The sequence below is a fragment of the Pelophylax lessonae genome (genome assembly GCF_965119305.1).
Source record: "Pelophylax lessonae genome assembly, chromosome: 10".
NCBI lineage: Eukaryota > Metazoa > Chordata > Amphibia > Anura > Ranidae > Pelophylax > Pelophylax lessonae.
In genome coordinates this window covers 19,601,348-19,619,178 of record NC_138777.1, presented here as the reverse complement: position 1 = coordinate 19,619,178, position 17,831 = coordinate 19,601,348, and the positions used below count along the sequence as shown (strand labels likewise).

General features: G+C 44.6%; 1 protein-coding gene across 1 annotated transcript in view; it reads right to left on the bottom strand.

The window, feature by feature from the left end:
* Positions 1–183: 183 nt before the first annotated feature.
* The window catches only part of LOC309565580 (receptor-type tyrosine-protein phosphatase eta-like), a gene marked incomplete at both ends in the record, with an annotated part of 125,960 nt that continues 108,312 nt past the window's right edge, over positions 184–17,831 (bottom strand). The window contains 3 exons of the mRNA XM_082270534.1: positions 184–390; positions 11,200–11,335; positions 16,775–16,935. Coding sequence (XP_082126660.1) covers positions 184–390; positions 11,200–11,335; positions 16,775–16,935 — 504 coding nt within the window. The remainder of the gene's footprint in view (positions 391–11,199; positions 11,336–16,774; positions 16,936–17,831) is intronic.

The following is a 17,831-nucleotide window of genomic DNA, read 5'->3' as shown; positions in this document are numbered from 1 at the left end:
ATGCTAGACCTTATACAAAATACTTTTCCATTCAATCATAACCCCCCTCTTCATCATCAATCAGAAAGGGAAACAAACTTAATAAATATATTATTTTATCATAAAGGGTCCTTTAGGACAATCGAGCTTTTGTCTTTCATTTGCCACATCTGTGACTCCTCCTTTACTCAGTTGAGATACCGGTCAGATGTTAATAGTGGAAGCGTATAAAGTTTCATAATCTTTGGTTCTGGAGTTGTAACGATTGAGAACTCTTTCATAATTCTGCTCATCTGAGATGCTCTGATAGTCGTTATTTCCCTCTGGCTCAGCGTATCCCATGTCACCGTTTCTCTGGTCTCTAGCTCTGATGATATCCAGTGTACAGCTGTGCAGGAATATATACTCATCCTGAAAAGAGACAGAGAACATGTGGGATTATTTAATAAAGGAAAAATGTGTGCCAAATTTGGTAACACATAGAAGTCAATCACATCTCATTACCACGCCCCGGACGACGTCACGTATGACGAAACCGGTCGGGCGGTACCGGACGTTACCACGCCCCCTAGACGCCGGCTTCCTAATACACGTGGGACGCCATGGTTTTATCGCAATTTCTGGCTTTTATTGATGTGAATATGCAAGTAAATGCCATGTAAGTGCATTATGGAATAAATTTCTTTAATTTATTTTATACTGGATTACGCTATGTGCTTTTTCATTTCCTCTCCATACATGTGGTTGATAACTTGCTTGGAGTTTTATTGCAAGAGGGTCTAGTAGAGGAACATCTTTTGCCCTGGTTTCCAAAGGAGGGAATATATAGTTATTTACATCCAAGCGTGTGTGGCCTTTCCATTAATTTGGAGGCCTAGGCTTCTGGTAAGCAGCCATTCGATACATTTGTCATGGGTGTATTCCTGCTATATCATCTCCTTGGGATTCAAGCCTCCTCTCTGTCATTGTCCATCCTGGGACTTGTGCATCACTGTTTGAACTTCTTTCTTTGAATGGACTTTTTTTCAATTTTTTTTTCACTTTATTGCACGATTGATGTTTACAATTTCATGTATTATATGTATATAAAGAGCTGCGCTAAATTGATGGTAGGCTAGAGTCACCCAGCATAAACAGAATAATTGTACGTAATGGTAAAATATATGTTACACCAACAATAGCAATATTGGCTTATATGGTATTTTATATATACACCAATGGCAATAAACTTTATGCCTCACAAACAAATATATGGTATTTAATGTATACACCAAATGGCAATAAAACTTTATGCCTCACAAACGGATATAAATATATCACAAATCACATAACTACAGGCATAGGTATATGAATGTGAAGGAGAATCAAGTCCATCAATAAAGGTCCATGTAGGTTAAAGGTGTCCGGTGAAAGAATGAAACACACACCACTTCCTATGTGCCTAATTCCACAAAGGTGCCACATGCAAAGAGCTCAAGTTAAGCTTACCAGAGCTCATTGGGTTATGAGCATGACACATATATCCACAAATGGGCCAACCAGAATCCACCGTGTGGTACCGCACTGCCACTGTATTCCTGAACAGATGCCCCGAGCTGGTAAAGGAGCCCCTCGGCGTTCCACGTCCCAATAAAGAGAAGGGAGCAAAAGTGTAGTACGTACACACAGTTTATTCATATAAAAAGGTTATAAAAACTTACATCAATGTTAAAACATAAGCACATAACCGGGTCGCGTTGTGGTGACGTCAGCACGCCTTTCCCTACGCCGTTTCGTGATACCTCACGTCTTCCAGGGGATGCGGGCGGCGCGCTGACGCACCACTTAAATAACAAATAGCGGACCGCCCCCTCCGGTGTCTCACAGAGCCGACGCCGCCATCTTAACTGCTGGACCGCCAATACCTCTAAGGATCGGCATCCTAGGCAAGGCGGACAGAAGAATAAACACTGGATTTTGGAACCAAAGCCACCGGAAGAGGCTGGACCCGTATCAAAAATCACATATTACAAATCAAAAACATAAACATACATCCAACTAATTCAAAGCTGCCCGTGATGCTGCATTCGAAGTTGGTAGATTCACAAATTACCTTAATCTGGTACAGAATTCACATATGGGCAGAACGCCCAATCGGCCATCTTAAATACTGGCAAATGGGAATTGAATCACAAACACCATATTCATTATAAATCTACAAAGGGGACAGTGTAAATATATGTTTAAAATTAGTCCACCGAGGCGGACATAAAAATTATAAATATATTGGGCTCAAATGGAAAAATCTCAAGTTAGGACAAATCCCAAACGAAAAGATGTATTATTACAGATTATTATCCATGGCCCATAACAATAAAAATAAAATTAAAATTGCATAAATAATACATTATAAACAAACATAATGTGAAAGGCTATTAAATCATATAATATATTAAGGCCATTCCCCATCTGGCAATGATCCCAAACCCGTATAGCATCAATGCAACATCATGGGAGGCATATAGACACTAATGTTATAAGTTCATGTTCAATTAAATTAACATGTGTGGATTAATAAATGTGTGTCAAACACGGCCAAATAGGCCCTAAAACCACATATCACACTCTAAACTTAAATTAAATATATCAAACAACCCTCAGCAGGAAACTTGGATTCATAACTAGGAAACATGTTCAAGAAAAGGGGGGACTAAAGAAATGGGCCCAGATATACAAGTAGACCTCAAGAATTATCTATGAATGCGTTCACATCCGTATCGATATTCAAACCGAACGGAGTGAACGTCTTCATCTTGTAGATCCAGGTCATCTCAAGCTTGGATAGTCCCCTAACAAAGGGTTCCCCTCTCCAGTGAGGAGAGAATTTATCAATCCTGAGGAACATAGTGCCTCGGGGGTCCTTATTATGTTTAATCCTATAGTGGTTGGAAACAGAATGTTTCCTAAAGCCCTTCCTAATGTTAGCAATGTGCTCGTTGCAGCGCACCTGAAAGGCACGCTTGGTCCTGCCAATATATTGCAGGCCACACGGGCACTGAAACAAGTACACAATCCCTGTAGTGGTACAGGAAATACAGGGCTTAATAGGGAAACTGATGCCCAAGCTGGTGGAACGGATTTCTCTGGTATTCCTCTGCTTACATGCGTTAAAATAGCACGTTTGACAGCGGTTACATTTATAGTAACCCTTAAGCTGACTAAAAAAGGTAGGCTTTGGCCCTGGTGCATCAAGAACATTCGGTGCCAATTTATCACGCAGAGTTGTGGCACTCCTAAAGATGACCCTAGGTTTCATGGGTAAAACATCTCTCAAAATTCGATCATTCTTTAGGATATGCCAGTGTCGTTCTATAATATTTTTTATCCTTCTGTGCTGAGTAGAAAAGGTAGTCACAAAGGGAGCGGTATAGGCAGGCTGTGTGTTAGCTGGTCTAGTGGAACCAGTCAACATAACAGATCTATCCATGGCCCCCACTTTTTTGAGGGTCTCGGTCAGGAAAGGTTCCTCATAACCCTTATCCAAGAAGCGGTCAGTAAGAGTTTGTGCCTGGCGCTCAAAATCCTCGCGATGAGTACAATTACGCTTGAGCCGCATGTACTGCCCCTTAGGGACTGCCTGCAGCCAAGGGGAGTGATGACAGCTATCTGTCGGAATGTAAGCATTCCTGTCAGTTGTTTTGAAATATGTCCTAGTGATAAACTTTACATCATCACGAGAAATGGTTAGGTCCAGAAAGTTAATGGACTCCTGGCTGGCTTCAAAACTGAGCTTAATACCTCTACTGTTGTTGTTCAGTTCTTGCATAAACACATCCAGCTCTGCTCTAGGCCCATCCCATAGGAGGAGGACGTCATCAATGTACCTGGCCCAGAGTAGAATCTGGGGCTTGGCACTATTATAGATGACGTCCTCCTCCCATTGGGCCATAAAGAGGTTAGCGAGTGAGGGGGCATACTTCGCCCCCATCGCCACACCCCTGTCCTGGCGGTAAAATTGCCCCCCAAACCAGAAGTAATTCGATCTGGTGGCAAATTTTAATAAATCCATAATCAGCCGGATCTGAAGAGCGGGGATGTCTGAATCCCGGATAAGAGAGTCCTCCACAGCCTTCAGTCCCAAATTATATGGAATTATAGAATATAGGGATGCCACATCTGCTGTGACAAGCCACAACCCATCAACAGGAGCAATGGTTTCCAGCATGTTGATAACGTGCCGAGTGTCCTTTATATAGGATGGGATGAGCCGCACCAAAGGCTGAAGATACGAGTCTATATACCTCCCCACCCGGGACATCACAGAGTCTATGCCACTGACAATGGGACGGCCCGGGGGGGAGGTGAGGCTCTTATGTATCTTTGGCAAATAGTAAATGATAGGCGTTCTTGGGGCCTTAGGTATCAAGTAAGCCTTTTCTTTCTTGTTCAGAATGCCCAGAGAGTGACCTTTGGACACAATAATATCCAATTCTTTCTTATATCGGATACCCGGATCTCTCGGGAGGGGGGTATAGGTATCGGAATCACTAAGGATCCATCTCATTTCGGACAGATAGTCATCCCTATCCTATCCCTATGGTTTGGGGGGCAATTTTACCGCCAGGACAGGGGTGTGGCGATGGGGGCGAAGTATGCCCCCTCACTCGCTAACCTCTTTATGGCCCAATGGGAGGAGGACGTCATCTATAATATTGCCAAGCCCCAGATTCTACTCTGGGCCAGGTACATTGATGACGTCCTCCTCCTATGGGATGGGCCTAGAGCAGAGCTGGATGTGTTTATGCAAGAACTGAACAACAACAGTAGAGGTATTAAGCTCAGTTTTGAAGCCAGCCAGGAGTCCATTAACTTTCTGGACCTAACCATTTCTCGTGATGATGTAAAGTTTATCACTAGGACATGTTTCAAAACAACTGACAGGAATGCTTACATTCCGACAGATAGCTGTCATCACTCCCCTTGGCTGCAGGCAGTCCCTAAGGGGCAGTACATGCGGCTCAAGCGTAATTGTACTCATCGCGAGGATTTTGAGCGCCAGGCACAAACTTTTACTGACCGCTTCTTGGATAAGGGTTATGAGGAACCTTTCCTGACCGAGACCCTCAAAAAAGTGGGGGCCATGGATAGATCTGTTATGTTGACTGGTTCCACTAGACCAGCTAACACACAGCCTGCCTATACCGCTCCCTTTGTGACTACCTTTTCTACTCAGCACAGAAGGATAAAAAATATTATAGAACGACACTGGCATATCCTAAAGAATGATCGGATTTTGAGAGATGTTTTACCCATGAAACCTAGAATCATCTTTAGGGGTGCCACAACTCTGCGTGATAAATTGGCACCGAATGTTCTTGATGCACCAGGGCCAAAGCCTACCTTTTTTAGTCAGCTTAAGGGTTACTATAAATGTAACCGCTGTCAAACGTGCTATTTTAACGCATGTAAGCAGAGGAATACCAGAGAAATCCATTCCACTAGCTTGGGCATCAGTTTCCCTATTAAGCCCTGTATTTCCTGTACCACTACAGGGATTGTGTACTTGTTGCAGTGCCCGTGTGGCCTGCAATATATTGGCAGGACCAAGCGTGCCTTTTTAGGTGCGCTGCAACGAGCACATTGCTAACATTAAGAAGGGCTTTAGGAAACATTCTGTTTCCAACCACTATAGGATTAAACATAATAAGGACCCCCGAGGCACTATGTTCCTCGGGATTGATAAATTCTCTCCTCACTGGAGAGGGGAACCCTTTGTTAGGGGACTATCCAAGCTTGAGATGACCTGGATCTACAAGATGAAGACGTTCACTCCGTTCGGTTTGAATATCGATACGGATGTGAACGCATTCATAGATAATTCTTGAGGTCTACTTGTATATCTGGGCCCATTTCTTTAGTCCCCCCTTTTCTTGAACATGTTTCCTAGTTATGAATCCAAGTTTCCTGCTGAGGGTTGTTTGATATATTTAATTTAAGTTTAGAGTGTGATATGTGGTTTTAGGGCCTATTTGGCCGTGTTTGACACACATTTATTAATCCACACAATTTAATTTAATTGAACATGAACTTATAACATTAGTGTCTATATGCCTCCCATGATGTTGCATTGATGCTATACGGGTTTGGGATCATTGCCAGATGGGGAATGGCCTTAATATATTATATTTTTTAATAGCCTTTCACATTATGTTTGTTTATAATGTATTATTTATGCAATTTTAATTTTATTTTTATTGTTATGGGCCATGGATAATAATCTGTAATAATACATCTTTTCGTTTGGGATTTGTCCTAACTGGAGATTTTTCCATTTGAGCCCAATATATTTATAATTTTTATGTCCGCCTCGGTGGACTAATTTTAAACATATATTTACACTGTCCCCTTTGTAGATTTATAATGAATATGGTGTTTGTGATTCAATTCCCATTTGCCAGTATTTAAGATGGCCGATTGGGCGTCTTGCCCATATGTGAATTCTGTACCAGATTAAGGTAATTTGTGAATCTACCAACTTCGAATGCAGCATCACGGGCAACTTTAAATTAGTTGGATGTATGTTTATGTTTTTGATTTGTAATATGTGATTTTTGATACGGGTCCAGCCTCTTCCGGTGGCTTTGGTTCCAAAATCCAGTGTTTATTCTTCTGTCCGCCTTGCCTAGGATGCCGATCCTTAGAGGTATTGGCGGTCCAGCAGTTAAGATGGCGGCGTCGGCTCTGTGAGACACCGGAGGGGGCGGTCCGCTATTTGTTATTTAAGTGGTGCGTCAGCGCGCCGCCCGCATCCCCTGGAAGACGTGAGGTATCACGAAACGGCGTAGGGAAAGGTGTGCTGACGTCACCACAACGCGACCCGGAAGTCGGGCGGCAGCAATAGATATACAAGCGCTTATGTTTTAACATTGATGTAAGTTTTTATAACCTTTTTATATGAATAAACTGTGTGTACGTACTACACTATTGCTCCCTTCTCTTTATTGGGACGTGGAACGCCGAGGGGCTCCTTTACCAGCTCGGGGCATCTGTTCAGGAATACAGTGGCAGTGCGGTACCCCACGGTGGATTCTGGTTGATTATGTGATTTGTGATATATTTATATCCGTTTGTAAAGGCATAAAGTTTTATTGCCATTTGGTGTATACATTAAATACCATATATTTGTTTGTGAGGCATAAAGTTTATTGCCATTGGTGTATATATAAAATACCATGTAAGCCAATATTGCTATTGTTGGTGTAACATATATTTTACCATTACGTACAATTATTGTGTTTATGCTGGGTGACTCTAGCCTACCATCAATTTAGCGCAGCTCTTTATATACATTTTCTATCTAGTGACTCCCACTACAGCTGCTGCTTTCTCTTTGGCTTAGCGCGGTTATTTATTTTTATATCATGTATTATATGGTTCACACTATATCACGTTAGCGCTGCACTATTTGTACTTTATATTTTTGGATTTCTGTAGACCAAGTGTATAAGCTGCTTTCACAGTCACTTTCATTATTACTATCCACTTAGTGCAGGTTTTTTTGGTTTTTATGTAATCACATGTCATTGTTCTGGCATCTCTACACCAATTAGCTGTGACATCGGATGCTTTGGTATGGGATACTGCACTTTGTACATTGTAATTCCTGTATGCACCACCTCAATACAATTTAAAATACACTGCTCAAAAAAAAAAGTAAAGGAACACTTTTTAATCAGAGTATAGCCTCAAGTTAAATAAACTCTTGGCATATTGATCTGGTCAATTAAGTAGCAGAGGGGGTTGTTAATCATTTTCAGCTGCTTTGTTGTTAATAAAATTACCAACAGGTGCACTAAATGGGCAACAATGAGACAACCTCCAAAACAGGAATGGTTTTACAGGTGGAGGGCACTGACATTTTTTTATTCCCTTCTCATCTTTTCTTTCTGTTTTTCGCTAGTTTTGCATTTGGCTAGGGTCAGTGTCATTACTGGTAGCATGAGGTGATACCCGGACCCTATAGAGCAGAGATATGCAAACTGTGGCCCTCCAGATGTTGCAGAACTACAAGTCCCATGAGGCATAGCAAGACTTTGACAGCCACAAGCATGACACCCAGAAGCAGAGGCATGATGGGACTTGTAGTTTTACAACAGCTGGAGGGCCACAGTTTGCATATCCCTGCTATAGAAGTTGCACAGGCAGTCCAACTCCTCCAGGATGGCACATCAATATGTACCATTGCCAGAAGGTTTGCTGTGTCTCCCAGCACAGTCTCAAGAGCATGGAGGAGATTCCAGGAGACAGGCAGTTACTCTAGGAGAGCTGGACAGGACCATAGAAGGTCCTTAACCCATTAGCAGGACCGTTATCTGCTCCTTGGGCATAGAGTAACAGGATGAGCATGGCCAGAGCCCTAGAAAATGACATCCATCAGGTCACTGGTGTGAATGTCTCTGACCAAACAATCAGAAAAAGACTTCATTAGGGTGGCCTGAGGGCCGATGTCCTCTAGTTGGCCTTGTACTCACTGCCCGGAATCGTGGACCGTATTGACTGCCTGACATACATTTACTGCTGCAAAGTGGCTCTATTGTGCGAAATCACGTACCTGTACGTCATTTCGTGCAATAGCCACTAGGTGGTGCCCCCGTGCCATGGGAGGTGCGATTGCATGCTGATTAGACAGAGGTTGAGCCATTCAGCAGGTCTGGTGGACCCGATGTCCACCAGCCAACCGCGATTGTTCCTGAGACAGGCAGAACGGCGATCAGCTGATGTAAACAAGGCAGATCGCCGTTCTGACAGGGGAGAAGATAGAGATCTTGTGTTCCTGCTAAGCAGGAACATGTATCTCTGTCTTCCCCCATTCAGAGCAACCCCCACACAGTTAGCAAGCACCCCCTAGGGCAGTGATGGCAAATCTTGGCACCCCAGATGTTCTGGAACTACATTTACCATGATGCTGAGCTACACTGCAGAGTACATGAGCACAACATATATACACACAAGGTCATATTCACCATCCGTGCGCTTATCATATCAGTCCAAACGTAGCTTGTGTGTCTTCCTTCCAAAACATAGTATATTAAAGCTAGGTGGCTGCTGCTCCAGTCAACTCCACTGGGTGGCGGAAGAGAACAATGTGCAAAAGATAATCAAAAAACACTAGGTTGGATGTGCGCCTGGTTTTGTTTATCTTTTGCAGAGTGCATGAGCATGATGGGAAATGTAGTTCCAAAACATCTGGGGTGCCAAGGTTCACCATCACTGCCCTAGGGACACATTTAACCCTTTAATGACCCCTTCAATGCCTGTGTCATTAGTACAGTGACAGTGCATATTTTTAGCACTGATTCCTGTAAAAATGTCACCGGTCTCCAAAAAAAGTGTCAAAAGTGTCAGTTAGGTGTCCGATCTGTCCTCCGCTATGTCGCAATCCTACGAAAAATCACTGATCGCTGCCATTACTAGTAAAAAAATAAATAAAAATGCCATAAAAATATCCCATAGTTTGTAGACACGATAACTTTTGCACAAACCAATCAATATACGCTTATTGGGATTTTTTTTTACCAAAAATATGTAGCAGAATACAAATTGGCCTAAAAGGATGAAAAAATTTGATTTTTTTTGGATTTTTTTTGGATTTTTTTATAGCAGAAAGTAAAAAATATTGTTTTTTTTTTTTCAAAATTGTCGCTTATTTTTTTGTTTATAGCGCAAAAAATAAAAACCGCAGAGGTGATCAAATACCATCAAAAGAAAACGCTGTTTGTGGGGAAAAAAGGACATCAATTTTATTTGGGTACAGCGTCGCACGTGCAATTGTCAGTTAAATTAACACAGTGCCGAATCGCAAACAAATGGCCTGGTCATTAAGGGGGCGTAAATCATTCTGGGGCTGCAGTGGTTAAATACATATTTTTAGCCTTCGGAATTAGGATCTGCAGTGAGTGGATCACTTTTCAATGTGTGTTTTACAGGCGGTGAGGAGCAGAGGCATAACTAGAACCCTCAGGGTCCCAGTGCAAGAAACCATGAAGGGCCACCCGGACCCCTGGCTGGGGCCCTTCCCTTTAAACATGGGGCTTTTCCCACTGATCCTGGGGCCCTTTATTACAGACCCTTTCACAAGTTCTGCAGTGGGCCCCCTTCCTGCCATCTTCGGGCCTCCCCACGTTGGTGGAATGCCAGGGCCTGGTTGCAAGTGTGACCTTTGTGATCCTGGAAGTTCACCCACTGGTGTCAGTAGTTTTTATTTTTTGGTATTTTAATTGTATTATTTTTTATCATTTTGTTAAATTTTTGTACAATGTCACTGACTATGACTCTGTCCATTCAGAAAAGGAAGGAGCTGGTAAATTGCATATTTACCGACCCTTCCTGGTTCTCTATTGTGACACATCCCCTGCAGCAGCCAGCAGGAGAGGGGAGGGAGCACAGTGGGGGGGGGGGGGGGCAGCACAGTAGGGTGGGGGGGCAGCACAGTGGGGGGGGGGGGAACCAGAGGAGCACACAGGGGCCCAGAGACAGCAGAGCACAAGTGAACTGGATAGGAGGAGTGGCGGGGGCAGCATACAGAAGAACCAATCTCCTCTATTTTCCTCCTGCAGCTACAGGAGGAAAAAGGAGGACAGTGATTTCTCTACATGCTGCCCCCCGCCACCCCTCCTATCCAGGTGTACAGGTAAGCCACACAGGCCCTGGAGCATGGGGCCCAATTGCAATTGCAACCCCTGTAGTTACGCCCCTGGTGAGGAGGCATTTTGTTGCTTCTTCACTGCTTGTTTTAACTCCTAAAATCACATGCGTGCTTTTACTTGAATGGGTTGGGTTGGGTGCTGACGGGTGGTTTCTGCAAAGCATTGTGGTCAAAGCATGTGCACACCCCAGTCCTTTGTCTTTGCAGTGTAAGAGGAAGCAGTGGGGGCAGGGCAGTAAAAACACAGCTCAACTGTATGTTTTTACTGCCCCTCCCCCAACCTCAAGTGTGAACGAGCCCTGAGGGTTTGATGGCCTTTGTTGATGAATGCTGCATTTGGCATTTAAATACTGGAAAGCATTTCAATGCCAAATGCAGAAGGGGTTGCGTTTGACCCACTTTGCCTAGTACGGGAATTCATCTCCATAGGACCTGCTGCATCCAAAGAAATATACACCCCACTCTACACACCTTTCCTTCTCTTATGATGGATAATATTGAGAGATGGGCAATACACAACATAAAACAGCACTTACCTTAGTCTGTATCATGGACGGCCGGCACAGCAGTAAGTCATTAACTGTATTGTACACATCTACAGAACTATCCATCTCTATCTGAGAAACAATGCGACTGAGAGCGATGAAAATTCCACATTCGCTGCCTCCAGTTCTATAAAAAGAAAAAGAAATTGTAAGAATGGATAGTGAATGCCCTTAAAATAGATTTAAAGAGACCCTGTCATCAACCGTAAAAAAAATTGCAGGTAAAAACACAAGAAAATCAAGTTGTTTAAATGCTTACTTGCAGCGATTTTCCTTTCCATAAATGATTTTCTATTCACTTGTAATGTGGCTTTGAAGAAGCTAGAAATGTGATTCTCCGAGAGAGTCAACTCCCCAGCACATCCCCCTTCATCCTTGCATGTCATATCGTACTGCCTTTGCTGGCCCAGCTCCTCTGCTCCTCCTATTACCTCCCTACATAACCCTTTACGTAGCTGCCAGAGGGATGGAATAGAGGGAAATGCTGTAGGTCCCCAACCTTTTTGACATTGGGGAACTTCTGCATGGATGAAAGTTATACCAAGCAAGGCCTGGGGGGGGGGGGGGGGGTAGTATAACTCACTATAATGCAGAATCAGTGGGAGCCCTGAGTGTGTCACCTGCCACCAGATTCAGCTTGTCACTGGCCATGTCACTTGCCACTTGATGCATATTTTCACTTGCCACCAGATGCGGATTGTCACTTGCAACATCACCTGCCATCAGATGCAGCTTGTCACTTGCCACATCACTTGCCACCTCATTTGCCACGTTGGCCACCAGATGCGGATTGTCACTTGCCACGTTGCCTGCCACCAGAGGCGGATTGTCATTTACTACGTCACTTGCCACCAGATGCAGCTTATCACTTGCCACATCACTTGCCACCAGATGCAGATTGTCTTTTGCTACCAGATGCGGATTGTCACTTGCCAAGTCACTTGCCACCAGATAGGGATTGTCACTTCCCACATTGCCTGCCACCAGATGCGGATTGTCACTTGCCACGTCACCCACCACCAGATGCAGCCTGTCACTTGCCACCATCGCCTGCCACCAGATTGCCACAGTCACCTGCCACCAGATGCAGCTTGTCACTTGCCATGTTACCTGCCACCAGATGCAGTTTGTCACTTGCCACATCACTTGCCACGTCACTTGCCACCAGATGCAGGTTAGGCAACAGAGGCAGGTTGGGCAGCAGGCACTGAACAAACAGAGGCAGGTTGAGCAGCAGGCATTGAACAAAGAGAGGCAGGTTTGGCAGCAGGCACTGAACAAACAGATACTGGAAAAGAGAAATGGACAGAGGGTGCACCAGCCTAGTGCATTATCTTTAAAACAATTTATTGTAATGGACATGTATACACATTATATATTAGAGCTGATGAAGGGGGAACACCCCGAAACGCGTAAGCGTTTTTTTGGAGGTCTACATCCTTCCACGGCCTGCGGCAGCTGAGGATGCCCAGTTGAAACCCCTGATGGTCCCTCATTGCTTATTGCCCGTGTTTCATAATCGTTTTGTGAGTATAATGTGTATACATGTCTATTACAATAAATTGTTTTAAAGACAATGCGCTAGGCTGGTGCGCCCTCTGTCCATTTCTCTTTTCCAGTATCTGCTTTGGGTTACCACGACCCGTTGAGAGTGGCAGCACAGCCTGAATTTACTATGATTTGACCTGAATCGCATTTTCAGGATTCCAGCCGCAAGGCCACCCCTCAAGTGCAGGAGTCATTTGCTCTTTGTACTAAACAAACAGAGGCAGGTTGGGCAGCAGGCACTGAACCAACAGTGGCAGGTTGGGCAGCAGGCACTGAACCAACAGAGGCAGGTTGGGCAGCAGGCACTGAACCAACATAGGCAGGTTGGGCAGCAGGCACTGAACAAACCGAGGCAGGTTGGGCAGCAGGCACTGAACCAACAGAGGCAGGTTGGGCAACAGGCACTGAACAAACAGAGGCAGGTTGGGCCGCAGAGGCAGGTTGGGCAGCAGGCACTGAAGAAGCAGAGGCAGGTTGGGCAGCAGGCACAGAACCAACAGAGGTAGGTTGGGCAGCAGGCACTAAACAAACAGAGGCAGGCTGGGCAGCAGAGGCAGGTTGGGCAGCAGGCACTGAACCAACAGAGGCAGGTTGGGCAGCAGGCACTGAACCAACAGAGACAGGTTGGGCAGCAGGCACTGAACTAACAGAGGCAGGTTGGGCAGCAGGCACTGAACTAACAGAGGAAGGTTGGGCAGCAGGCACTGAACCAACAGAGGCAGGTTGGGCAGCAGGCACTGAACAAACAGAGGCAGGTTGGGCAGCAGGCATTGAACAAACAGAGGCAGGTTGAGCAGCAGGCACTGAACAAAGAGAGGCAGGTTGGTCAGCAGGCACTGAACAAACAGAGGCAGGTTGGGCAGCAGAGGCAGGTTGGGCAGCGGGCACTGAACCAACAGAGGCAGGTTGGGCAGAAGGCACTGAACAAACAGAGGCAGGCTGGGCAGCAGAGGCAGGTTGGGCAGCAGGCACTGAACCAACAGAGGCAGGTTGGGCAGCAGGCATTGAACAAACAGAGGCAGGTTGAGCAGCAGGCATTGAACAAACAGAGGCAGGTTGGGCAGCAGAGGCAGGTTGGGCAGCGGGCACTGAACCAACAGAGGCAGGTTGGGCAGCAGGCACTGAACAAACAGAGGCAGGCTGGGCAGCAGAGGCAGGTTGGGCAGCAGGCACTGAACCAACAGAGGCAGGTTGGGCAGCAGGCACTGAACCAACAGAGGCAGGTTGGGCAGCAGGCGTTGAACAAACAGAGGCAGGTTGAGCAGCAGGCACTGAACAAAGAGAGGCAGGTTGAGCAGCAGAGGCAGGTTGGGCAGCAGGCACTGAACAAAGAGAGGCAGGTTGGTCAGCAGGCACTGAACAAACAGAGGCAGGTTGGGCAGCGGGCACTGAACCAACAGAGGCAGGTTGGGCAGCAGGCACTGAACAAACAGAGGCAGGTTGGGCAGCAGGCACTGAACCAACAGAGGAAGGTTGGACAGCAGGCACTGAACCAACAGAGGCAGGTTGGGTAGTAGGCACTGAACCAACAGAGGCAGGTTGGGCAGCAGGCACTGAACCAACAGAGGCAGGTTGGGCAGAGAACACAGGGTCAGTAAAAGCAGGCTGGGTGGCAAACAGAGGATCGATGAGGTTGGATAGCAGGTAGAGGATCAATGGAGTCAAACTGTACAGTAAGGAGAGGATCACTGGCATCGGGCTGAATAGCAGCTGACCAAACATTTTTTAGGGTGCCTCCAGGGCTCATTGTTTGCTAAATATCAGAACTATTATCTAATTATATTCTTTGAAGCCTGAAACTCAAATCTTATCTCCCTCCTATTCTGGTCTACAGCTGTGGCCAAACGTTTTGAGAATGACAAAAATATTAAATTTCACAAAGTCTGCTGCTTCAGTGTTTTTAGATCTTTTTGTCAGATGTTACTATGGTATACTGAGGTATAACTACAAGCATTTCATAAGTGTCAAAGGCTTTTATTAACAATTATGTGAAATTTATGCAAAGAGTCAATATTTGCAGCGTTGACCCTTCTTTTTCAAGACTTCTGCGATTCCCCCCTGGCATGCTGTTAATCAACTTCTGGGCCACATCCTGACTGATGGCCGCCTATTTTTCCATAAGCTGTTATCTACGCTTCCAGAAATCTGCTGTTTTTGTTTAGAGCTTCTCTTCTACAAATGGGAAATATTATTTATCTATAGTAGTTTTTCTATAGTAGTTAAAGTAATGCTAAATGCAAAGCTTTTTTTTTTAAGAAATTTTTTTTTTAATTGAATGGAAAGAGATTATAAGGGCTCTTTCACACGGGCAGTGCGCCCGACGGAGTCCGTTCTGCTCAGCGGGGGATCGATCCGCCGATCCCCACTGAGCAGGCGGATGACAGCTCTGTCTCCACTCTGTGTGCAGAGACGGAGCTGTCAGATCCCCGCTGTCCTCTATGGGGGAATCGAATGAGAACTGACCGCCTGTCCATTCTTATTCAATCCGATCCTCTAGACGGATGGAAAATAGGGTTTCCATCCGTCCGGATTTCACGGACAGGATCGGATTAGGATAGCAGCGGGTGTCAGTGGAGATGTCTCCGCTGACATCCGCTGCCCCATAAGGATGCACGGAGGATCCGATCAGATCCGCCTAAAAAACTGACAGGCGGATCGGATCGGATCACCCGTGTGAAAGGGGCCTAACACCTGTTTTTATTGCTGTGTGTGCCCCCTGTTTACGGTTATCACCGAAAGTGAAAGTAAAAGTAAAATCCTAAATTTTGGATTGTCCCAAGAACAATAACAGAGGAATTCCTACAATGGGGACACTACTTCTAATGAATGTTGTGACAACCAGGGATTCCCTCACCCTGGAGGGATTTCCTTTTACTTGCTTTTTTGGGTATGGGACAGGAAGTGAAGGGAAATGTCCCCAATGGGACACTGATATAACCCCCTCTTACTCTATTCAATATGAAAAAAGTTGCCTTTAGTTCTACTTTAACCACTTGCCGACCGCTCACTGAGCTGGTACTGAGGCAAAGTGGCTCGTTATCATCCAGCGACGTAGACCTATGTCGCTGGACAACGCCCCCTCTCAGCGGCGCGCCGCCGGAAGCTCGCTCCCGCTGTATTCAGACACAGCGGGAGTCGGGCCAGGGGAGGAGAGGCGGTGATCACCGCTCTTCCACGATCGTCGGGGATCGAGTGAGGAAATCCGCCCACTTGTGTAAACAAAGTGGGCGGATCTCCTATGTGACAGGCAGGGACAGATTACAGGATTCAGCATAGCTGAACCTGCGATATGTGTCTGTGTCACACAGTCCCCTCCCCCCACACACGTCAGTAAGCATGAGGCATACATTTAACCCCTTGATCACCAATAAAGTTAACCCCTTCCCTGACAGTGTCATTTTTACAGTAACAGTGCATATTCTAAGCACTGATTACTGTAGTAATGTCACTGGTCCCCCCAAAAATGTCAAAAATGTCAGTTAGGGGTCCGATCTGTGCGCCGCAATGTCGCAGTCCCGGTAAAAATCGCAGATCGCCGCCATTACTAGTAAAAAAATAAATAAATAAATAAAAAGGACATACATCTTTCCCCTAGTTTGTAGACGTGATAACTTTTGTGCAAACCAAAAAATTTTAAATTTTTTATCTTTTGGGAATGTTATATAGCAGAATGTGAATTTTTTTTATTTTTTTTTTCAGAACTGTCACTCTTTTTTTGTTTATAGCGCAAAAAAAAAAAAAAAAAAAAAAATCGCAGAGGTGATCAAATACCATCAAAAGAAAGCTGTATTTGTGGAAAAAAAAGGACATTTAATTCTATTTGGGTACAGCGTTGCACGACTGCACAATTTTCAGTTAAAATAATGCAGTGCCGAATCGCAGAAAATGGCCTGGTCATTAAGGGGGCAAATCCTCCCTTAATCCCCCCCCCCCAATTCCAGTCCAGAACTGGTTAATATTTACATGCTGTTTTAGTATGAAAGAAAAAAAAAATACATTGTCTTTCGGATCTTCGTACCTGCAGTGCACCAAGGTGGGGTATTTATTAGGCTGTTGCTCTCTATGCTGCACAATGTGAGTCACAAAGTTTATAAGGAGTTCTTGTTCACATAAGTCACTATTCCCCGGCCAGGCGCTGTACTGGAACTGCTTCACCTGAAAACTGCCTTTCTTCTTTACCTGTGTTAGAAAAAAAAGTTCTTTGTCAATTTTGTGGTCAGTTTTGGGTTAACAGTTTATTAGATCCTAATCCCAGGAAGTCTAACCCCACTTTATGCTAAACCTCAATGGGTAACTCCACTTTCGTGGGGAAAAAAAATAGCAAATAAAGAAAAAACAATATAGCGTATACAACTTTGACACAAATCATATTGTAATTGAATGTTATTAAAAACTCCCTTTCCTTTTCAATCTGCAGCCACTGTAGTTTTCTGAAATTGCAATACAATATGGCTGCCTGGAGCTGTTCTGTACACAGAATGTATACTGACCACACCCCCAGAAACATCATTTCCTGCTTGTGGGATTGGCTCACCAATTTTCACAGAAGTCTGCCTAAAGGCTTGTACACACTATAAGAAAATCGGGAGAACATTTTCGTCCAAAGAATTTTCGTACGATTTTTGTATAGTGTGTACACAACTTTCTACAGCCGCTTCTGAATTTTCGTACGAAAATTCTCAAAGGGACAAACTCAAAAATGTTTCTCGTAAGGGAAAAAAATTAACAATTTTCATTTAATGTGTACCTTTTTGAACGAAAAATCTGAAAAGAAATACTGCGCATGATCAGAAATAATAAACAACAAAAAAAAAGCTTTTCTCATACGAGAATTTTTGTACGAATTTGCGTTCATCGGTTCCGTTTTGCTGTGAAATAACAAGGAAAATCGGACAATCGTTCGCCCTGTTTTCTTATACCAAGATACAACTCCACTTTTGTTGAGAAAAAAACATTCCCCTCTGGGTGATCTCTGTACATTACAAGGATTTTAACAAACTTTGTAGCAGATTCCTCCCTTTTGTTATTCTGAAGAAATCATTGTTTGTTCCTCTGTGCTGAGTGGGTCTAATGGG